The sequence below is a fragment of the Trichoplusia ni genome, chromosome 21 (genome assembly GCF_003590095.1).
Source record: "Trichoplusia ni isolate ovarian cell line Hi5 chromosome 21, tn1, whole genome shotgun sequence".
In the NCBI taxonomy this organism is placed as follows: domain Eukaryota; kingdom Metazoa; phylum Arthropoda; class Insecta; order Lepidoptera; family Noctuidae; genus Trichoplusia; species Trichoplusia ni.
This window is the reverse complement of record NC_039498.1, coordinates 3781868-3807599: the sequence shown is the minus strand read 5'-3', so window position 1 is coordinate 3807599 and position 25732 is coordinate 3781868. Positions and strand designations below refer to the sequence as shown.

At 35.5% G+C, this 25732-nt stretch overlaps 2 protein-coding genes across 4 annotated transcripts in view; both read left to right on the top strand.

Annotated features, from left to right (window-relative positions):
- The window catches only part of LOC113504247 (potassium voltage-gated channel protein Shaker), a 290148-nt gene that overhangs the window by 119948 nt on the left and 144468 nt on the right, over window positions 1-25732 (top strand). The window contains exon 1 of one of the 3 annotated variants that reach the window (XM_026886446.1): window positions 11533-11654. The exons of the other annotated variants lie outside the window; for them this stretch is intronic. Coding sequence (XP_026742247.1) covers window positions 11629-11654 — 26 coding nt within the window. The 5' untranslated portion in view covers window positions 11533-11628. Of the gene's footprint in view, window positions 1-11532; window positions 11655-25732 lie in introns of those variants that run through there. 3 annotated transcript variants of the gene reach the window in all.
- Window positions 19442-21836, top strand: LOC113504149 (pupal cuticle protein 27-like). The gene is made up of 3 exons (XM_026886311.1): window positions 19442-19494; window positions 19832-19839; window positions 20977-21836. The coding sequence occupies exons 1-3, from the start codon at window positions 19442-19444 to the stop codon at window positions 21246-21248; spliced, it is 333 nt and encodes a 110-aa protein (XP_026742112.1). The 3' UTR covers window positions 21249-21836.

Sequence of the window (25732 nt, the reverse complement as noted above, 5' to 3'; positions counted from 1 at the left end):
TGCCTTAGCCGCGTCCCAAACCTTCTTATACAACTGGTATGCCGACTGTAACAAGAACTTGACGGATAATGTCATAAATGTTCGCATGACCAGCCATGCTACCTGCGCTTCGGCTGCATGAGAGACCGCGGTCTCCGAGGCTGCTGACCGGAGACGGTCAATTCAAGACCGGTTATTCATGAGTACATTCAATACCAAACAAGGGCAGGTTTAATTATTTGATGCCTACCATATGAGTAGTAATCGAAAGTTTACAGAAAAAATATGGGTGTGGCAAAATATCCAAAACATCGAAACATCATTCATAGCATATTCTTAGCAAGTATTGTTTTAAATAGTAAGAACAATTGATACTTCAGTAAAAAATAGGTAACAATTAAACACTGAAAACTGAATCGCGACGCGAAAGTTAATTAAATGCAAACTTCGTTACAATTTTCAGTTTTAAACGATTTTGTAATTAATTTGTGTACAGAACAGCAGTTACTTCACATTTTGCGTATTAATTGAATTTCGGAGTTTCGAACTGACCACCAACTAAAATGATGGGGGAACTTGGCTTTATGTCGTATTTACACATAAGGGCTTAGTCGAATAAAACGTGTACTTAGTTCGAACTAAAGAGCCGAAGCCGACGACGTCGCTCTTTAGCACTAATTTGACAACCATTTGACCATTTACCCGTGTTATGACGATGTAGAGGTGTGATGTGCCTTGAGTTATAAAGCTGAGGTAGCCCAGTATTAAGTCCGCAGGACTGCTAAGTCAAAGGCCCCGAGTTTGATTCCGACCGACCGACCGTCTTTTCAATACTCAATACTCAATACGTTTATTGTATTCCACAATGTGAACTTAGGTGGTAGGTACACAAGATACATTAGTTTTAGAGCATTGTGGGCCCTGTCGGGCATAACAAAAATAAGAATTTGGATTTGGAGGAGGGCTATTAATAACAAATGGTGCTCGTCAAAATGTGACTTTGCTCGTGATCTCTCCCCGATTATGTCGGGTTGCCATCCCATTGTATGGGGAGAGTAAACGTACAGTGCGTGCACCTGTGTTTGCGCACGCGCTTCTGAGCTACCTTAAATTTGTCCCGTGCATTGTGAAACCTGATGTGGTCGTAAATCGGTTAGAAAACCGTTGTGCTGACGCTAATTGAATCGCACAAATGTATTGTGAAAGGTCAAATCAAATTCTTGATCCTCCTTAATGATTCTAATAAGGACACTGTCTAGTCGACAGGCTTTATGCAGCCTTCAAATATTGTTATATCAACGAGTAGATATTGAGACAAATCTTTATCCATGACTGTTATGGTCATTTATACCTAATTGTTAGTGAAGGCTCAAATCCCTTTGATTGGTAAGATTTGGAGTGAGTTCGAAAATCGAAACAAAGTCGATTCATTCAGAGGTCTTAGTTTTGGATGATACCTATGATCGGTGCATTTTTGAAGCACGATTGCTCTCTTAAACTTATCTTTGTTTCGGCTGAAACTTCTAGAAATGGCTACGTATAAAGATTAAAGTAGACTAGATACATGATGGCGAAGGGCTGTGTTGTTTTATGTTTTCATGCTTCATGGACTTTCAGATTATTTTATCTTGATTCTAATTTACTTTAAGACAAGATTTTTTTAGTCATGTGGTTCTTGATTAGTGTAATTGAATTTGGAAATATTTGTAGCATTTTATCTGTAATACCGTCTGATTAGGTGTATTTATTTTTATTTATTTATTTAAATACTTACAAATATCATTACAGAAATTATATCCCAATACAATAGTGTAGATACATCTCTATTCATAGATTAACTTAACAGTCTTTCATATTATCCTTAAATGTAAATAGTTACTATCTTCAAACTTAACAGTATTTACTTATTATCTTTAAATATACATATATTGTAATACACCTGGGTTATGAATATTACCTCTAAAAACTTGAACAACATAGAGATAAACCTCTCCTAGTCTCCAATTTGTTGTAAAATCTGTTACCATAAAAGTAAAATATGATATATCTATGTATGTTTTATGGTAGTTGGCTTAATGCAGTCAAACTGGGATTGAAAGTGCTTAACAGCAAAGCGAAAATCTTTTTACCCATATTTGAGAGTTCCAGATATTTTAAACCATGCTCTGAATGTCAGCTATTGACGTCATCCTACAGAAGTTTATCAATCAGTGGCGTTTCGTCTTCATTTTACATACAGACTGTTCTTTAGACATAAAATCGATTTGTCCCCAAGTGCCATTGTAAATGTCACGCAACATTTTCATATAATTTTATTACTTCTTCGTATTCATGATAGAAAGTTGCATAGAAGAAATATCGATTTTACATGTATTACAGATGGCAGAGTGACTGTTGACCTCAATTATAGCACGGCAGTATATGAAATATAGTATCTATTGTTTATAAGGGAATGTAAGGCTAATTTTAAACCATTTTTGCGGGGCTGTATTTTACACGTTGTATTGAAAAGATTATGCTTCATTAGTTTCTATTATTTCCACGTAAAGTAGTATGAAACACAGCAACGTCAAAACAATTTACATCTGAACAATATTAAAAACTAGTGTCAGTCTGTAAGTCAGTCTCCTATTGAAGCTAACGCTCGTTCGGAAGGTAGATTCTCATGGAGAAGAACGAGCAAGAAACTTCATGGTTACTCTTTTTCACTGCCACTTTCCAGATTCTAACATTGCCGACCTCTCATGGTTACATGATACATGCAAATCTCAATTTAAATCAATCGACCCCATAATAGTAATCTGTCACTGACAGAACTCGTCACTTTTACATGGTTTGCGTATTGTTTAACCACAGCTCTAATAAGCTACAGCTCTTCAAATAATGCGAATCCCAATCAAGCCTTAGCTCTGTAGCGGATATTGCTCTTATTCCCTTTAATTCTTACAAGTTGCGTGGGAAGATAAGCAAGTGTTTCACCAAGTTTTTCTCGTACGTACCGCGGTCAGACACAAATAGAAACCGCACAAAAAGTAACTGGATGGAGCTTCGCGAATTAATCTATCATTCCAAGTATAGTTTTAATATTACACATTTGTTGAATAAAGTTGAGGCAAATTACTGAATGTTATTAATTTGTTGTCATTTTGTTTTATTAATTAATTCATACTTTCAACTTCTGTATGTGTTCAATAATTATGATGATGCTTCAGTTTAAAATACTGACATAAAGATCTTTTTATCCTTATATATATACTAGCTGTTGCCCGCGACTCAGTTTGCGACTTTAGTTTACAGCACGGTGGGGCCAAAAAAGCTGCTAAGTTTTCTCAAAAACCATCCAGTAGTTTTTGCGTAAACAACAAACATTCAAATATCTACAAAACATCCGCGTTTATAATATTGCATCCCCCTTTACCACCAATAAAAAATCTTAAAACCGCTCTTAATATATTTCATTATTGTGAATAAATTAGTTTAGATTAGATTAGAATAACCTTTGCTGTACCTACGCCATGGAATTGGAAATTATATTTTAGCCAAATTTCAAAGCTATAGTCCATTCCAAAAACGCGTATGATTATGCTTCCGAGGCTCTAGACTATCAGTTTACCAAATACCAGACAGAGATATGTACTTTCGTATATAAAGTAATAGTATGGATTAAACCTTTGTCAATATTTATGGAAAGTCAGAATTAAGCTCATGAATTTAACATTCACAATGTTAAATTAAAGTTGTAATTATCAAATTGACTTCTTTGATACAGTATCATCAACAGTATCAGTTCTCAATCCTTTCCATGAAATGGCTGATACGATTAAACAAAATAAATAACATGCTGTAGTGAAGTTAATAACAAAACTTCCCGATGTAAGATGCGTACAGTATGCATCTCACTTCACTCCGGACAATTTTGCAACTGTGTGCGTCCGTGTGAGTCTTGTATACACACTAACGGCCGTCGATTAACTCCGGCGCGCTCGATAGATGGCGTTGTTCCGGTCGTCTGAATGGCGGTGTTAAGATTTTCCGCGGAACATAGACTACCCCGAGCTCGATTCATCAGATCACTAATGAGGTTTGCTGAATATTTTGGCATCATTTAGGCTTATACGGCCTCAGTGAAATACCAATTTTTGGAAAAGCAGACCGGAGAGTTTAACTTTCCGGATCAGCTTTAGAATTCATTGATATGTAGGTTTGACCTTAAATCTCTGTCCACGACAGAAATCAGTACGGCCTGAACTTATTAAAAAAAAACACTATTCTTAGTCAACTTATTGGCGGCAAAATTTAACTGAAGTAAGTTTCTAATAGAACGGTACTGTGTATGTATTTCTGAAAAACCTTAATTCTAAACATCCCTCAATTTTTTTTTATTATTTTCAATGAGAAAACAGTTTGTTGTTTGTTTCATTTCGTGTTTGTTTTGCTTGACGTGAGGTATACATAAAACTGAGCTATTGCGAGGTAGAACATCAGAAAGATATGAAACAAAAAGTAAATAGACTAAGACAATACATACAACAAATATTAACAAAAGAAACGTGTGAAATAAATAGTATCAACTTCTATATAATATTTTGATAAAACAACGCAAAACAAAACAAAAACTCATTGGTCGTAATAACTGTAGGTTTGCCATAAGTGCAAGGCTTAATCGTAATAGTATAAATCCGAATTAATTGTCAGCAGTTTGAATGGCGTGATAACCCAGTGATTTACTGGCTCAAATTACTGTCTACGTTGTAAAATGAATTGAACATTATGTACTTATATTATAAGCTGTTATTGTAGAATCTTTACAAATATATAGAGCTGAAGAGTTTGTTTGTTTAAACGCGCTAATCTCAGGAACTGGTTCAAATTGAAAAAATATTTTTGTGTTAAATAGACCATTCTCCGAGAAAGATTTTAGGCTATATACGCTGCGACTAATAGGAGTGAAGATACAATGGAAAATGTGGGAAAAATAGGGACAATTATTCATCTTGGAGGGCTTCCGTTCAAAAATTCCTAACTTATATCTTCTAACCGCGCGGACGAAGTCGCGGGCAACAGCTAGTTATTAAATACGTTGACAGCATTTTGACAAAACACTATCTCTGTATTATTAAGCTGAATTGTATGAAACTATCTCTTCATGTTCTGGTTGAAGCTATGCCTTCTTTCACTAACATAAGTCGTCTATTTATGACTTTTATCCATAAAATACTCCCCTAATATATAACATAACAAGCAGACATATGTATGTATTCATGCCAGTCATTCTATTAGTGTTATGCCAAGAATGTTTTCGCCGAATAGGAGCCCGGTCTCGCCAAAAAATACTACAACACCAATTACTACAGACCTCTGTAAGGATGTAATTTAAATATGGAAATGTAAGTGCCAAAAGAGGGCCAAAAGAAAAGGGATGTGTAACGAAAGTGAAATTTAATGCGATGAACATAGTGATTAGTTTTAGTTGTCCCGAATTCAAGACGTGGCTTATCTTTTAATTCGTGCTTACAAATAGTGTTTGTTTATTTACAAGTAAATTTAAATGAGTAATAGTTAAACAGTTACATCGGCTTTTAAAATGTTTTATTTGTAGTCTTACTTACTTAATTACGGTAAAAGTATTTTTCCAAATATTGCCCTTGAGCAATGAAAATACAAAAAATTCTGGGTAACCTTTCTGAAATACAATAAGTTTTTATTATTTTGATGTTAAATATTGCTCTAAGCCTTGGAAATCTTAAGAAGCCGGCTTCAACAGCATCCTAGGCAACTGACAAAAGAGCTCATGACACATGGTTATATAAAATAAAATTTTAACTTCTAACAAAACATGAAAGCATAACACAGTCACAACCAGTGATCCAAGTCGTGCAATACACATCAACCAACACGGAACCATTGGTCAGACTATAGTACACAACAAACAAAATGAATAACAAAACCCTAATAAATCATCGGGAAATTTAAATATACTGATTGATTATTTCTCGATGCTCGTGAAACCAGGGCTGGCGTCGCCCAGTCTGCGAGCCGAGGCGCCGCTGAGTCTCGCTCATAACACGTACCACGCAGAACACAGCTTCCTCCTTACAGAAGGTCGTTTGTGGACTTTGCAGTCGCTGTTTATTTTTTTTTCTATTTATTCCAGAGTTTGACGGGTTTATGTGTTTTGTAGTTGTTATTTTTACTGTCGTCGTTATTTATTGTGGAGGAATCGTGTTATTAAACATTGGTAGTATATCTATGGGGTGAAGTTATTGTCAAGTAAAAATATAATTTAATTTTTTTTTTGGAAAACTGTTTCTGCAGGTCCACGAAATGGGAAACAAATTTGGAAAACAAAACACTGTGTACAAGTTACAGAAAATAATAACTTATACTAATACTATTTACAACAATAAAAAATATACCTACTATGAATTATGAATCATGTATATATCTCGACAATAAAACGTAATCTATGAAACCCGGTGACAATATTTGGCACGATTTGGCAGAGAACACAATAATAAATTAAAAGAAAGTAATGAAATGTAAGATCTTGATAAATATTAATTCAATTTCGCGTATTATCGCTACGTGCTGGTAACAATCGTAGTTATTATCCTTTAGCTGTCACGCATGGGGTCACTGACATACAATTGACCCCATTAATTGTCTGGGGATGTACATATTCTTTGTATCGCCTCTGTTTTGTCCTCCACTTATTATATGTACAATATATTACTGTCGTGGGAAAGTTTTCATGGTTTCAAGTAAGACTATAAGGGCGCCTGGAAGCTTTTAGAACCGGCTGGTAACTATCTCTCACCAAGTTTCAACATAAGTCGTTTTAGTGTAACCTAAAAGTATTCATGTAAACAAATTAAAAAGTATTGATTTGTGAGGTAGTTTTTGAAAACACATCCCATTCAATCATTTTAATTCTGTGTAATACCTTGTACACGCAAAATTCAGGGCAAAAAAATGATAACTTTATGGCATTATTGCCTTAGTACACGCTTGCATTTAACTATAAAAGATTCAACCCGAAAACATGAAAATACCTGGTTAAAAGAGGAAAAAGGGTTCTGTACAGTTGAAAAAAAAACGATTAGGTAACATGATTTTGAGGGTGGGTAACAACAAATTTGTCACCTAACTAATTCATGATCGTAAAAAACGTTACGTACCACCGATCTTTATTTTTAGTAATTGACGTTAAAGCAACAACAAAAATACAAAATCTATGAAAATGGCAACTATCTAGCTATCATGGTTCTTGAAATGCAATCCGGTGACGAATGAACAGATAAGATAGACCTGCCTCAGAAATTAGGTTTTGTTTTACCATAATTTGGGTTCGGAACCCTAATAATTTACATAAGCAACTATTGTATTATTTTGAAACCCGTTGTTTTGGTGTGCGTCGACGCAGTTCTGACGCAGCGCCTTAACCTTGCTCGCTGTTGTATAATACAATAACAGATCGATGCGTTAGAACTTTTGCAAAGTCAATATGCTGCTTGTAGTTGATGTGAAAGCCAACGAGCCATCATTTTTAGGGATTGACACGTTTAGCTAGAAAAAAATATTTGGTGGGTCCAAAATCTGACATAGACTTGATTTAGGATCAAGCCCGTCAAGAACAGAAGATATCTCCATGATTTTTGGTTCAACACCAAAATTTGAGCGCAGCCAGTTTTCGGCCTGTAATCTTATTCTCTCATCTGGATAGGTTTCGCAGAATGAAGTGTCTCAATATAACGGTATTTTATTTATTTATTCATACTTTATTGCACATTAATACACACACTTGGACAATATGTTCTTGGAAAATTCATGTACAAAGGTGAGCTTAACCCAAAGTTTAGTTAGTATTCCCATCTGGTCCTAGGATTCACCATGCTGGTTGTAATCCATATCATACCCCTCCATCACCCTCAGGATCGTAGTACACAGTCTGGGAGTAGAGTTTTCATTACGTCACCAAGAAAGGTATACATGAAGTTTGAAAAAGAAAACAAATGATCTGTTTTAAGAAAGATTCAAGGAAGGTCTATCCGAGCCAGTGGCTGATATTAGACCTTACCTTGCAATTTACAGCTAAATGCAAATAGCACACAGAATTGGGCATCGTTAGCATTATAGATATACACACACCACTACTGATGGTTCGGGTACCTCAACTCAGATAGAGTTATGCCACAATAATGAGCGAAGGATTGCAAATCAGTTAAGAACGTCCTTTTTTGGAGATCTTGAGTATTATTTCAAACACCCTTAAGTGAAGTAAATATAGTTCTCAAAATAATTAAGTTCAATTTATCATTATGACCATACGAACGATAGGCTCGCAGGCGGAGTCATAAGATTTCTTTGTTACTATATGGAAAAGAACATTCTATTATATTCGAGCAGCCATTTCATGGAATGACTAATACCAAAAACGGCATAAATATGTAATGTAAGATACTCGTAACATTAGGGGGAGCCCAACGTTCCGAATACATTTAGTATCTGATGAGTCAGAAAAATATTCTCCGCATCGATGGTACGCGTAGTTTACAAACTTTCTATACACATAAAATGGTGGTACGACCAATGTTTAGTTGAGAAACTGTCATAGCCATATCTGGAAGCATGTGTGTTGCCATTTTGTTTGGATTGTGTCAGATGTAATCCGACATCTTGGGAAATGAGGACGACGATTTTCTTATCTTAAGTGACTATGCGTCAAGAAGATGTGTTATAGTCTTGGTATAATGCGGTCAAATTATTTCACTAGTTCTTCTGGTAGACGTTTGTGGTATTTTACGATCCATTGTTGAGCTTCAGGCTAAACTCGAACTGGCCTTTGAATCTACGTCATTGCAGGCCAAGTGAACGTCATTTGTTAAGCCATTTTCAAAGCAATCACGAATTGTCAGCCGTTTCTGTCAAATCAAAATTTGAAATAACTTTTGTTATGGTCTTGACATTTGGCAGCAAACAGTGATTTCTTCGAGAATGCATATTGATCTGGCTAGATTGGCTCAAGTTATTCATTTCACAAGATTTCTCAAACAAGTCTATTCCATATTGAAATAATCGAATCCCTTTATTAATGCAAGCTAAAGTTTCCGAAGCGGATTTCAAAACGGTCGTAAATGATAGCGAAATGTGTTCAATAGGCAAATAAACGCATAAACTCGGAATGTCTAACACATAAACAAAGTCACAAACTGTATTTATGATACTAGTGTGTATGACAAATCTGTAGTGAACGGGGTCTTGCAGGCAACTTGCCAGAATGCTTGCTAGACAGTAATTTCATAAAGCTTTACGCACTAGTGCAATTTTTCATTAATGTGACATCTTATCTCTTCCTTAATTAAATATTTACTCTTAATGCTGACAACCAGTATGGGGCACTGTGTCACCCAATGAAGTGGGTTGAGGAGGTCAGTTACGCACTTTCTCCAAGTACTCTGGTGAAACTAGTCAACACCATTCGATAGTGTAGGAAAGGTTATGCAGAAAAGGGAACCTTAAGACCTCACCAGAATGTTTGGTATGAATCATTTTTTGTAAGACATAAAATTTGAGTGATGAGCATGAGAATGGTCCACTCGTGAGAATACAGACCAAACTAAACCATGACAGAATGCATTTGTCCAAGGTCACAAATAATAGAGAAACTTATACATTCTGATTGATCACAATATGTCTAGTGACCTCATTGGGTCGTTGATATTACAGGCGACGGTAATGGAAGGCAGTTTTAATTAAACAAATGGAGCTTACTTCAATTCCAGCCATGTTTAGTCTTAATTTATGGTCACGCAAAATAATAGTCACATTGTTTGAAACATGGAATATTAACAAATAGAGAGAAGTGCCCCTGTACTCGTTGTACTGGAACCAAATTGCAAAAATCACTTAAAACTATTTTCAAGTGTCGTAAGTTGATTTTTGCGTCATTTGTCAAATGGACCATAAAGTGATGGGCAAAACGTTACTTATTTGATTTGCAATGGACATCGGTTTCATCATGAAAGCTTTTTCAATCAATTCTACGTTAATACATCAAATTAATGTAGTAGATAGATACAAAAAATGCTAAAGCATAGTTTTTGCAATCGATTTTACAAAAAATGCACTTCACGAATTTGGATGTTGATCGACATATGTCAAGAAAGTAGAACCCTTATATACATTTTCCTCTTCTTATTCAAAAATCTTCGCACCCTTTTCAATAGTTAACATATTTTCAGACGACATACAGTGACGAGAATCATACGGTGAATAATCCAAGGATTATCATCAAGTACCAATATAGTGAAGCTTAGACCTAGAGACACTCCTTACCTCTTCTACTTCTCTTTGTTCCACGGTTTAATACATATGTAGTGTGGACATACAGTGATGGTTGCGATGCCAAACAAATGAATTAAGTGAAATTATTTAGAGTAAGTGGTGAATTAGAATTGGCTTTTTAGTTAGATAGGCGCTACTTAAAACAGCTGTTATTATAATGTTTTCGATACCTTTGTAATAAAAATGTCAAACATTTTGAAGTAGGTAGATACAAAAAAATAGTAGATTGACTGGCCATTGCGAATGTTCTTTTATTTGTGTATCATTGTTTAAGCATTATTGCTGTTGCGTCTCCTTTTTAAATTGGTTGTACCTTGACATACATAAATAAAATTCTTCTTGGTATTTGGTTAAAATAAACTTAAACCATGTTCAAAGTTTAACTAAGACGAAATACAACTCGAGCAGGTAGCTACGTATTCTTTAGAAATGTTCGCCCAAAAAGTTTTCACTATAGTGCACAGTGCCAAGTTTTGATGGCAACTCGTATTTCAACTAATGACACTGTGTCGTATACTGCTTTCAACGGTAAATTAGCTAGTTATTTGTTTATATAGCTTGAGTTCGTAGTTTTATGAGTTGAACATCAAACCGAGTTGGATGCTGGTTATAAAACATGCATATTTTACGATTACATCTCCCAGTATATTCTGCATAAACAGAAATATTGAAAAACTACACGAAATATTACGCATCAATGCAGCAGAAAAATTTTATACGTCTGGAGCATAAGCTTGTTATTGGAAGTGGTAACGCACATGTTTAGTGATATTATACTTTTTCTTTTTTGTAATTTGAAGCATTAAGACATGAATTTAATTTTGGAAATAATATTAAACGTAGAAATGTTATAGGTTTTTTGTTAAACTTTCAATACTTACTTACTAAAAGGGTATGTTTAATTTAAATCTGCTGTACTAATTTTCATAAAATTTGATGGGGAAAACCAAAGCTCAAGTAAAAAGGACAATGGGCATTTTGGGCTGCAATTGCAAGGCTGACGAAGCCAAAGTATTGTTATAATGATATAACCTCAGAAGACTCATATTCAGATCATTGTATTTTGAAAATCTATCTATTTATCACCAAAATAACTGTGAAATTGTTTAGCAGTTTCCGAAAATTACAAAAAAAAACATTAAAATGAAAAGTGAAAATATGTGGTGAAAATGTGAAAATAAGTGTAAAAATGTGTATAAACAAAAGAAAATGAATACAATGGGTGAATAGTTAATAGTTTTATACAAAATGACTTGAGTGAAATGAGATTATCTTCACGGAGACGCCGAAAGGGAAGCCGGCAGGATGCAGATGATACTAGTGGCTGGAGGGTGAGTCTTAATCATAAGTTTTGTGTAACAGATTTTTCCTACTGTGACTACCATAACACAAATATGTAATAGCATCACAAGTTTTGGCAATAAGGAGAAAACATTTTACGACGACCGGCGACCCCATATGAATGGGAACAAAGGAAGACCCGAAAGTCTTCAAGAACACAAACAATCGTATTTTATGCAGCTAAGTAGTTTGTTGTCAGTTAGGTACTAGTAAAAACAAGGAAAACAAATAAAACAATAATTTTCCAATTAACTAAAGTAAGTGTTAAACCCGACACTCCGAGTAATATTTTCTAGTATAAAGCGCTGAAAAATATATTCACGAGAATGTTTCGACCTGCCAAAAGTTTTAACTAACGAAAAGTTTTTTAACCGAATGTTTAGTGCTTGTTCACATTGACTAGCGGGTGCGGTGGCGGACGTGGTGGTGGCTTGGTCATAAAACGAGTGTGCGGTGGAAACAGTGTTCGCATGTGCTACCAAGGGAGGAGGAGAAGTGGTAAAGGTCAGCTCAGCACAATTTGGAGTCCGGTAGAGTTTTTTAGCAACGGGATTGAAATTTCTTAGTGAAGGAGCTGCTTTTAAAAAAAATTCAAAACACCCGATTTTACTCCCTATTCACTGCCCAGCACAGCTCAACCAAACAATTTGAACTTATTGCTAGAAACACTTTAAGGGAACCCGTTGACGCTCAACGGGAAAACACTTAGCGACGTCTACTGCGCCCGCTAACGCTTCCGTGCCCGCGCACTCCTTTAGAAGCAGAACAAGCAGATACATTTGGAAACGTTGTATTGTTTACGGTGTATCAGCCAAAATTGCGCGAAAACCACTCTCGACACTCACTCGGAAAAAGTTACGAACAACTAAAGTTTAAATAACTCATCCGATTGTTTCTGACATACAAATAAAAGGGACTTAAGAGTCCCATGCGGCCATAATGTAGAGCAGCTTACCGTTTACGTCTCTACTAACGTTGCAAGTGTGAAATTGTATTTTTTTTGGTGTACTTGATATTGGAAATTTAGCTTTGAATTACTTCTGGAAATTTGTCTTCTACGGAAGTATTTTTTGGGTTATAGAAATGTGTGTAATGTTATATGTCTCAGCAATTTGACAAGTCACATCACTGGTCAAAATGGAATGTAATTCCTCTACTATTCATTTGGAGTTTTCTTGTCTAATGCTATGTAAAATTGTCTAGGCCCTAGCAACGTCTTCTGGACGTGTTTTGTGGTGGCTACTGCAGGAGTCTATGATATTGTTCAATAGCATTAGGTAGAGGTACTTCTAGCACCTTGTTTTTGTAATACTTGTATTGAGAACACTAACCTGAAAAACTAAGGCAAAAAAATAAAATTCTGGTAAATATTTCAATAATTAACGACCATATTTTTCAAATTACCGTTGACTTCAGCATTCCGGAAATTCGAATCACAATCAAGAAAATCAAGTAATTCTTGCGGTAGAAATAAAATTGGACTTTACCTCACTAGCCAAATTTATGACTTTAAAATTTAGATTTGTTCGTCAAACATTTTACATAAAACAGGGGAAATATAGTAGTTCCGAGTATGCTGAGCTGTTCCAAGTGCCGGGAATCTCATTTTAGATTCAGGTTCTTGTATCCGGCAGCGGGTTGCCGACGCGGCGGCGTTTGCCGTCGGCGCCGGCATGCAACACCCACTTAATTGGATCTCCTGCTACCAACCAGGAATTGATCACGTCCTCTCACTTTACTTGTGTTTGAGGTTTTGATTGAAGTTTTATTTTATTTCGTTGAGTTACGTGAGTCAGACGTTAGTGGTCTCGGTTGTAAAACCCGAAACGTGTTTTTCAAGGTGTCCAGGTATAGTGGAAATTACTTTAATGCGGTTTTCAGGAACAATTCCTCGTGGAAAGTTTTATTTGTGCAGCACTTTCTCGTTAAAGCTTTTATTAGATGCGCCACTACGGTCTTGGCCAAATAACGTACGAGTACGTGTTACTGATGATTATTCGTGCTACAACCGAAAACAAAATCCAATATTTTTCTCAGACTTGAATTAAAGTTTTAAGACATTACTTCAAAGTTTGATCATTCAAAAAATATGTTCAAATGTGAACTAACCAAACTAACCAGCAAATTGTTCTGTTGGTAGCAGCAACAGCGCAATAAAAACTTATTCTCAACAATACAATGTATTTTATAAACTTCTGCGGTACTGTACTTACTGTAGAATACATTGTGGGTAGTTTTATACTGACATGTATCCTTTATACTGTTACTCCAGTCTGCTACTTTCCCATTGTCAGGTAAAAGTCCTTTAACAGATAGTTAATAACCTTTAGGTTACATTTCCATTAGATATGAGTGGCGAGTTGTGTGTTTTAAGTACTAGAATCACTTAAAACAAATGTTTTTCGATATATTACTTCGACAACTCCGATCATAAGATGAAACGATTGCTCGCACGTTTTGGGTTCGGCGTGGTGACATTTACCACTAAGCCATCCATGCAGTCAAAAAAAAACAAATTATGCTTGATGATAATTGAAAACACCTTTCTTTTACCAAACAAAAATAGGCATATAATGTTATTCTACTCCTAAAAAACCGGAACGGGTTGCGAGATATGTAGATTAGTTGTCAGATAACTTTATTGCAAAATTGAAAACGTTTACAAAATTGAGTTAGAAGAATAATAGGGCAATGTAAAATGAAATTCGAAATACAGCTTAATTCCATTGAAAATTTATTCTTGTTGGAAAGGAGCAGTTCAGACTGGCAAAGTAGACGTCCTGTCAGACATAGTAGAGTCGCACGCGATGAATTAAGTTGTCACTAAATGCCCTGTCATTACAGATTACAAAGACTTTTGAAAGTAAAGTCATAAGTCTTGGCCTGGCCTCTGAACGTTCAAGTTAGTTCGAAAGACTTTGTAGTTGAGCAGTTATTATTGATGGGAATTGATTGACAGTGCATGAAGGTAAATTGCAGTTATGAATTGCGATTGAGTCAGTTCCCCTTCTTTTAGATCCTATACGTAGAACTTATTTGAAACAGTTTTATGTCTGTAATATGGTTTTCCTGCTATTCGACACAAAGACAAATTTAACAATTCAAAAATAATGCAAATGACATTTTTTGAGTAAGGAAAAATGTGACTAACTAATTACAAAATGTTTGAATACGAAATCGAATCAGTAGCGTCACTCTAAGCACAATTTGACAACCTGTCAAAGAGGCCAACTTAGCGCGGACAGAGTAGGTATACGAGTACATAGCTGCCTATTTTGGAGGTTTATCATCACCTTATTAGGTGAGATTGGTGTAGTTGTTAGAATCGGCTCAATATACGGCGTAGAGAAGTATCTGGCTGCTCTAATATCTTGTTTAAGTACATGTTTATAGGTATATTGCGTTTTTGTCTACGCCTGCTCTTCAAATGTATTCTTTTCAGAAAGATATCCCTATTTTTATAATGTGTAATATTGCACAAGCTGTTCTAACTTTGATGGCAAAACCTAATGATTGATCCTAGAATCAGGCTCTATTTTGCCAAAAAAAAAACAAATTACAAAATTAATCCATATATAAATAATATTACAAGGAACTCAAACTTGTCCCGTCGGGCACTCAGGCTTGGCATACCACTAATGTGATTTAAATTTTCCCGAATTATATTTTCCATATTTATAAAATAATAATTAATTATAATTAATTTCGCTGGCGGTGCTCCAAGCACTCGCCTGCGTACGTTCCAAACCACTGATGTATAAATTGAATATATGTCTTTTAAACAAGTAGATAAGTTTACAAGCTTTAAAGAAATACACTTAATTGATGGTAGTTCCAAATGTCTGAGGCTACGACTATTGTACAAAGACATGCAATTATTAACAAAAACATATATTATAAGTCCCTGATATCCCACTGCTGGAAAAGGCATCTCAATTCTTTTTTCATCTTTTCCTCTGCAGGGCAGGTGCAAATCCTCATGTGGGAGTCGTACTCATCACTAGTCTTTTTTCAGAAACAATACACTTCTAATTTTTTTGAGAAATCTGATGAGGGCAATACAGAAATAGAAATTAACGCAAGTATATAACTAGGACCCAGTCGTAGTATTTCTTTAATAAGATTAACACCAAATCAAAAAGCAACCTCCCTAACCCCAGTGTAACTAATTACAAAATGTCATTTTCACGCTTCTAACCCACCACCGGTCAAAGTTCACAAACTACCGTCCTGCCTTACAGCTTGGGGTTCAAATATCAACGGACAACGATACATAATCTATGAACAACCATTTATAACAGAGCTCGGTTTTATCCCGTAATATCGTAGTACTAAGTAAGTTGGTGAAGCGCTATTAAGAGAGTGTGTTAAATTAAGTAGAAGCCACATAAGGCTACAATTAGCACGAAAAGGGACACATTTGAGTAACCAAAGGTAATGGCAAGTTACTATTATGTGCTGGAGGTAACCTCGAAATATATATTTGAACAAAAACAACCGCCTAAAGATGCAACAGTTCCCTCACGCCTATTTATTGGGATTGCCTGACTAGTTTGTGACCCAACAGGAGTCCTTAAGCATTAGCTGCCAAGTTAGCTAAACTAGAGACTAGTCGGGAAATTCCAATGAATTCACGTGACTAAACTATCGCATTATATAAATATGAAATATCGTCCCAAAAGCTATTTTTTACCAAGAAACAAAACTGAAGGTAATATAAGAAACAGAATAACGAAAACCACTTAATATACTTTTAAGCCACTGCTTAAGTTTAATCAAGCAGTTCTGAATAGTAAACAGGATCTCTAATGACCCATATTTTTAGGGTTTCGTACCCAAAGAGCAAACACAGATAAACAATATGCAAGGTTTCTTGACGATCGAAAGCGTAACAATCAAACTTCATTCAAATTTACAATGTTAGTAGGATGCAAACATGCATTACGATTAAACAAAACTTGACAAACAACAATTATTTTCTACAATCCCTAACCCTGCTCGTATCACTCAAGGAACTATTCAAATGATTAGCCAAATTCACGTGAATTGTCGAAAACAATTCCATTCATTTGAACTATGTAGAATTTTGCTTCTCTACGATGGATGTTAGGAACATTACACCATAGCTGAAAATGTTGTTTTAAATCAGAAATGGGTTCTAAAGACTAAAAATGTGGTTATCAAAAGTAGATGTCCGATTCTCAGATCTACAGAATACGCACAAAGAATTTCATGAGAATCGGTTGAGCCGTTTCGGAGGTGTTCAATTTTGTTCACCCTGTCAAGAGAATTTATATGTATTAGAAATAATGTTCACGCAACCCTTGTGAACGTGTACCTATTTTGCACGATAATGTTTAAGTAAATGTAAACAAGGCGATCGACATACATTTAGGGTACCAGCCAAAGAGAAAAGACAGAACCCTGTCTATCTCACTAAGGTACCGCTATTTGCACGTCTGTATGTCCGTCTGTCACCAGCTTGTGTCTCAAAATCCATGTTACGTACTCTGTGTTCTTACGGTCATTAAAATTTATTTGTTGATTTTTCATAAGTAATTTGTCCGGAACCCTCAATCTCGCTAGCTGACTCGCACATGACCACTTTTATATTATTATCTCTATATAATCTTTCCAAGACGAAAACAAAAGGATTTCAAATTATCTGACGGCGAAATGTCATAAAGAATCGTTCACAACGTAAAATGTATGAACAGAAAAGGAAATTACGTTACTTTGAAATTCATAAATACTGATTTGGGTTTTCTTTGTTCTTATTGACCTTTACGTCTATAGCAGATGGTTAAACGAATTATTTTAACTTCATTTCACAATACCCTTGTCGCCGCGTACATAAATCGCATGAAGCTGATTTCGACTGCTAAGTTGGTACAATCGGCCTGAAATATAGTTAGACAAAAAACTACGCGGCAATATAGATAAGTGGAGTACTTTTAGAACTTAAATCCTTTCCCACTTGCATTTTTACTTCGTTTTTTTCTCTTATCTCTATCGTAATATTGTCAATGAGAGAGATAGAGTTGGTGACCTAGACGGTTAATGAAAACTCTTATTGCTTCGTAATTATAACAGCAAGTTGGTCACATTTATTTAGAAACCTTTTTTTGGTCATTTATTTACATTTAATTTTTTACATCTTACGTTCTCCAGTACGGTTTCAGCTATTTATGCCATCTACCAATATGGTAATTTACGATTCTACATTAGGTACCCTTCGCCTCTTTCCCGTGCATTTTTTCCCGTATATAAAATGACATTACTTATTTCAAAATATCTGGATTTTAACAAAAACAAAACTATGTAACAGAACATCTTGTTTCACAAACTTGATTCCCGAAAGCTCGAAGCTACTTGAAAACGTCATTACATTTCCGTCTTCGTATCAGATCGGGATGTCATCTCCCCAAGTTAGCCGTTATCGGAGCCTTGACTCAGAAGTTGCACTACCCTCGCCTGCTGCAGAGCACATTGCTGTAACAAAACAAGTGACAGTTCGTGACCAAGTTCTACGGACGGAGAACGTCTGCTATAGCTAGTTGTTCGAAGCTGACGTTTAGGTATTCTTATGTTGGGTTCCCCTTGTGAATTTAGATTGAGGTTAAATAAAAATATCAGTCAGGTTTTGTGTCGATATTTTGATTATTGATATTTGAATTTGTGCTTACGAATAAGGTAGTTTAAAATGTAGTTCTTCGTAATATTTTATCGTTATTTAATAAATGAGGAAATAATAACACATGTTAAGAAAAGAACTGGAGAGCGAGACTGAAAAATTATTAGAGGATAAAAAGTTAATAATTCTGCAAAAGAACTGATACGACTCAACAATCACATGCCTTTAAACTTCAAAATTCAACACTTTGTTTATGAAACTAAAAACATTAAGTGCTCTACTTTAAAGTCCGCTCTAAAGGAAAATATCACCAGTAGCAACTTTATCCCTAAGGTTTTCGACGAGTATGCAAATCTTTTGTTCCCATCGATTTACTAATTGCTACGCTGTGAACTTAAAAACTTAGCACTTACCACAGTTTGCGGCTTTAAATGGTGCCAAAGTGGCTTACTTCTGGCTGTGTAAGACCTACATTGGCTTAAAGGCTTTCCTAGTGTCGAGAGTTAAAACGCAATGTTAGCAAAAAAATAGCACAGTGCTTTTAAGATTGAGCACTTTTTCTGGTTGGTATCAGATGTGATGCGTGGTCAAATAAAAAACGGTCAAGTGAGAGTCGAACAAGGTAACTGAATAAATTTTGTTGTTATAGTTTATATTATTTTGAATGCGAATGCGCTTAACATTGGTATTTTACAGTTGATCTGCAACTTTTCCCCTTCTTCAGATATTTTGTCACAACTATAAAATACCTGCAGTTGAATACCTTCAAAATATCAAATCTATTTAAATTAGAATTATATACTCTTCGGTCATTCGCGTGGCTAACACCAGCTATTCCTTTATAATATAAGTCGAACAAATCATACGGAAGTCGTAACATGTAGGCACACAATACACCCGTTTCTCTCCGCAGTATTAAGTCCCAATATTGCCGGTAGTCAGTTATCGGGAAAATCCAATTCCGGGGTTAACAGCATTTTTTTGAAGCCAATAACAAGTTTGCCCGAACTTCAATTCGAAATTTCGAACCTCAGAGACGTTAGTGGTTTAAAACCCTGCTTATTGCATCTGAACTACAGGCAATATTAAAAACTTAACAATACTGAATAAAAATAATGAACAACAGCAACGTTAAAATACGATATGCAGGAGCTGGTCGCTAAGCTACAAAAACTGCACAAATTGATGGATCTCAGGTAAAACGACGCTTAATACGATCCAGTGGTGAGTTCCACCGTTTTTCAGATGATACGTTAAATCGTGGGTTTCGGCTGTTATTAATACATCTTTGATAGTCGTCACGGGTAGTTAGAAGCTATAAAATCTGAGCACCAGTGTCACTAAAGCATATCGTATTGCCCAGGATACTGGGTTAAGGAAATCAGATAGGCAGTCGCTAGTTGTAAAACCCTGGCACTTAGCTGCATACAATTAGACTTTAACCCGACTCCAGCATAGTTGGGAAAAGCCTAGGATGATGATGAACGTTAAAATGCGAAACAAAAGGACAAAACAAACCATGTATCATTACAGATATGTGAGTAATTCTGCAGGCAGTGGCTCGATGACAATAGTGATCCAATTCAATGGATACATTCGGAATCGCGTTAATTAAATTTCACGATGCGTCCAGGATAATGTTTGTCGGTTGGTAATCGGCGGCGGAGACAAAAGGGAATCGTAAGTGGATCCGTGACAAGATACGTTTCAATTGTTTGATCGACGGGATAAAATTTTAAAAAGCTTGGTTCCCTTTTTTCAATTCAATTGAATTTTGAATCGTGTCAAAAGGGAAAATCCGCTTTCTGATAGTGTACATGCGTAAGAAGGCATTGAAAACTATAAATCTATATAGATACATTAATAATACTAAAGTGTTTTACTATAGACAGTCAATTTGCCAATTGGCTCACAAACAACAACAAATTTATCCAACAATAAAAGACCATTGAACCGCTACGATTCATCCTCGTATAATCAAACAGCAGCCCCGCATCTTCGTCGCAGATGGAACTTAAACTACAACTCATTCGCATCCAAATCGCAAACTTAACAGCTTTTATGGCAGTATTTAAAACATATCTGTACCATTAGAGGGGCAGGCGAGCTGCAGATGGCGTTCGTGTGTTGTTTTGTGCTTTTGACTGGTTCTCGTTGCCAAGAAGTTTGGCAACGGAGTGTCGTTTCCCGCAACACGTTTAAGGCTATGCACTCAGATGTATGTACCAAGCGGTAACCAATGTTCGGACACGAGTGTGTACGTTATCGCGCAGTTAACTGCCAACCCGAGTCCACGATACGGTCGGATGTGCTAACAGACATGCTTTGTATGGTATAATATTTCGCCCGCTCCAATGGCGGTTTTACCTTATCCGGTCTTCCATATTGTGCATGACAACATGTTTTTTCAAACTTCGGGTTTGGTAGTACTATAAATAAAAGCAGATTGCATTTAATTGACGAAGACAGTAGAAATACATAACTTTTATCCATATTTGCACGCTATGCGTTGCCATCCGTTGAGTCGAAAAGAGGGTGCAGAATTTATTTATTAATAGATACACACATATTCAACCCAGCTCATCGAAGTGAAAACCTTTATCCGAGCTATTTCATTATGATGCACGTCAATACATTACTTATAAATATAGTTGCAAACTAATTTCTATTAGTCTGAGTCTACCACTTCGGCTACGAGACTTCCAACGGCATCCGAGCAGAGGAAGCTGGCAACACAGATCAAGCTCAAGGTGGCTTCTCCTATACCGGTGACGATAGCAACACTTACACCGTGACATACACCTCAGGAGAAGGTGGCTTCAGACCTCAAGGGGAACACCTCCCAGTCCCCCCTCCTACTCCAGAAGCTATCCTGGAAGCTTTGAAGAAGAATGAACAAGATGAGGCCAAGTTTATTTTATCATCTTCTGCTACATCTCCTTATACATAGCGTTTTTCTTATTTGTCATCCTTTAATCATCGCTGAAATAATTTCATGAGCCAAATGTTAATCTGAAAGTAAAAATTCCAATTTGTATTTAAATACAAAGCCTGAAACTCCAACGTTTAAATTTTGAACAGAAAAACTTAATGAGAGAAAATGAAGAACGACCCTTTTCTACTTATACTTGACTCATACCTATATACCTGACCATATCTGCACCTGACTCACAACAAAGCACCTTGGACCGTAATCAGATATACCGCCTGCCTGATTTTCGGTCTGTTCAGTATAGTTACTGGACCGTGCAATTCGGCCAACTCCATATTGCATGCAGTATGCCTTGTGGCTACTGCTGACGACGTCTGTAAGCGATAATTGGCATCGGAACCATTCAAACCTGCAGCTATTGATTTTGTAAATTCCGTTACTGATGTAAATTTACTGAATTACTACATACCTGTCCAACAATGATGAAAAGAAACGAAATAAAAAGAAATGATTTTTGAAACGATAACCAAAAAGCCATTATACCACCAAAAAACATGAAAAGGTGATTGTAAACGGTTTCTATCAAACTCTATCAATTTTTTCACAATACGCGACCGATTATTTTTTATATATATATTACCGACTTCATAAAGGAGGACGATCTTACTTCGTCAGTATTTTTTTATGTTTGCACCTCAGAACTTTTGTCTGAGGGAATCGATTGTGTTGAATTATTTAACGAAAACTAGCTGACATTTATCAAGTTTGGGTCAGTAATTTTTCACTTAAAGTCGTTTGTATAATTTATTTCCTAAATATACTATTAAATGAGCTAATCAAACTGAATAAGTGACCATTCGGAAAAGATGAAGGGGAAAAACAGAGCGTAAGGGAAGCTCTTCTTTACCCCTTCTTCACCATTTCAATTCGCCACTTTGTCTCTGTAGAGAAAAATCAGCGCTACAAACTTTTTACAGAATTTTACCGGTTTTTTCTTGTTAGCAGACACAATGTCTAAGATTTGAGTAAGCGCCACCTGTGCTGGTCCGGTTGAACTACCCTTGCGCTGAACGCCACCTATGCTAGTTAGAATGAACTACTCTAGCGCTGAACGCCACCTATGTGAGCAATCCAACTTCTCCAGCTTTGCCGCACCCGCGCGCTCTATGTGCAAAAGCTTTCAGCTTGATAACTTCCACGCTTTATTACTAGATGGCGCTCAAACTGAAACAGTTTCGGTATCGTCACCACCGCTGCTAAAGCAACCCAAGATTTACGAGTAACTATAGTTCTGCTACTTGGCACTGGATGTCGCTGCTAGTATGCAGCATTTATATCGACTGGTCGAGTACCAACGGGTTCGTACGAATCTTGGCAATAAGTATTTCTATGACGTCAACGGTGCACAAAGAGTCTTACCAAAGGGATGTGGATTTGATGCCTTCGACTTTTCCCATAAATATTAAAATCAAATATTAAATATTAATGCTAAAAGGGGTTTAATTAAAGTTTTCGGTAGTTTTGGACAGTTTTTGGGTTATCCTTTGCAACTGTTACGTAAAACACTGGAGGACAAGATAATTAAATGGTAGGGACGTATAGACGCTTTTAAATTCAGACATTCATTTTATGTAACTAATTCATGTAGAATCGCAAATACGCGTATGAAAAATTACCTATAAACTTAATTAACCCTTTTGTCAAAACTTAAGGGAAAAACTAAAGTAGAAACAAAACGTTTTTTTGTACTAATCTTCAGTATAATATGATTTTCGTGTTCATTGCTTAGCTATACATTGAAACATTAATACTCGTAACAATTCGAGAGTATTTTTTAATTTTGAAAAGGCGATGAAATAATTGACTCTACATTTTTAGTCAATGTATTTGTAGAGCACCGTAGAGTCAGTAGTTTACTGCATTAAACCCTAGCTTCCCCAATGAGGATATTTTGGGGCGTATCGTTTAGAAGTTTTTTAGTGCTACCGCTCGCCTAACTAGCATTGGCCGCTGTACTGCAGTACTATTCTGCGGTAATTTATCACAATAGAACGTTGAATTTAATAAATATTTTCAGCGATATTTTTACCGTATTCTTTATTTTATTCTTTACAGAATTTTAATTGTGTTTTATGCATTATTTTTCGCAGTCCGTTTTTTTATGGATGTTGAGTAGTTGTTGAGAGAGAATGTAAAGGATATTACAGCAGATTATTTGTGACCAGATTGAATAGGTTTTAAATAAAAAGGGCGGTTTAACATTTAAACATACACTTATTTACTACTTTTCGTAAAGTATTGGTAATCGGTAGGTAAATAACGTATTTTTTTAAGATGTGTTTCAAATTTGACGTGTCTGTCCAATAGCTAGGAATAGAGCTACCGAGCGGATTGAGCGATTTCAATTTACTCTGTTTTGTGTAAAAGGTGTACTATGTGTTAGTATTCTGAAGCGTGTTTCATAAAAATCAATCGAGTCTTTCATTAAAAGTGGTTATAATAGGGAAGTATAACTATATGTCTGCAAATATACTCGAGTGGGGACTCAATGAAAGTGCTCTAAAATAGAATATTTATGACTTAATCAAGAGTTCTCAGCTTCGTTTGATGATAAAATCTGTGGTGGGAAAATGAGATATGGAAATACGGTTGTCAAGTCCGATTAATTATCGATTACCATATCCCAGCCTTTGTGATTCCTATTAAGATGATTTGACATGTGAGTATATTGTGATGGGTTATCAAAACTTAATTTTATCTTGTACATAAAATATTTCCAAATTATCTGAATGTGTTGTGTTTGCTTTGCTATTTTTTATCTATAGATGTAAACAAGTAAATCTTGACGTATGACAATTACTTAAGTGTTCTATAATAAATGATCGGTGTTAAAATTGTTGTACGTAATAAAAAGGTAATAGAATCGCACAAATATATTGTAATAACATTGTATTGGACATTTGATAATATGTTAAAATTTTGACTCGGACAGCGCTAAAGAGAAGATCTCTTATTGAGGAAATGTTACTGGTCAAAGGCAACGATGACGGCAGACGCGTATAGCCAGGAGTCGCAGGATCGAGTCTTGTTTGAGGATTGATTATTTAAGCTGAAGTAAGAAATTTAAGCAGAAGAATATCACTAGTAAAGTATCTTCAGCCAATATGACATTGTGTGATAATACCTATGCTAGTTTCGAAGGTAACCGTGGCCGGTTTATAATCTTGTTAGACGCATTTGAGAGGTATCGTCGCATCTAGCCAGTGTCGCTGATGTTATTCACTGCACTAATATTATAGGTTGTAACCTTGTTTATTATTTCAATAAAAGTGTCACTGAGGCCCTCTGTACACAAAGCAAACTTTAAAGGCTTAAATCATCGCGACGAGTGGCTATGAAACAATTCATTTTTTCTTTGTAATTCTGCGGAACCCTCGTGGATACCCATGTCCTTCGTCCCCGATTTCTTAGTTGACATTTATCTATGACTGGGAGACTATTGTTATGATGTCATATACGAAGGACCTAACTACCGTTACTGACGTTTTTAACCGACTTCAAGAAAGAGAGAGTTCTATTCGTTGGTTTTTACATTTGTTAGAATATTGGACTGGGTAAATCAATAATAGGTTATACAAAAGGTTCCTTTTAAAAAAAAATATTATTTCAAAACTCAATTGAGTTTCACACCAACTCTTTTCCATCAACCATTGTACCTAACTACCTGTATTATTTCTACTCTATAATAATATTTATTATATTTACTACTAAGAAAGGAAATATTGAGATAAATTTATACCATACTAATAACACTAAAAAATAGTTATACAAAAACGTTTTAACATGTTTCGTCATTTGAGCAATAAAATATATTGTGACCTGAACTACACGATCATATCGATCAATTAATAAACAGTTTCCATTTGAATACCTTGTGTCATAATAAAGCGAGCAATAATTAATTGAATGAACGCAATTGATAGCATTCAACTGTACAGTGTTAAAACGATAATGTTATTGACGAGCTGACATTGCTTACAATTGTTCACTTGTAAAGATAACAAATTATGTATGTAGAGCTTTTTTGGTATATTGTTCAGAATACCAGACTGTTACTATAGAGAGGATACATAGTTTAAAAAATATTTAAAAATGCGTCAAAACACTGGTTAAACACAAAAAGAAAGTCGGTTTTAAACCAACCTTTTGAATGAAAATTCATTGCTTTTTACATAATTATATTAAATTCTGCAACCTCCACATACAATATAAAACCTACTTGTAGTAAAAAACTTTAACATTAAAATCGCTGTTAGTTAAAATCAAAAGACTAACTATTAAACAGAACCGATGAGAAGAACCTTTTATTGAAGTCTAAGTTTAGTGCTGGCACTTGTTGGTGTAGCAAGTTCAATTTCTTAAATGCTAGTTCTTCAATCGTTTGTAAGTCTCAACTTTTGCCTTTCCCTTTACTTAGTTTGTACTTTCAAGATTCTTTCACT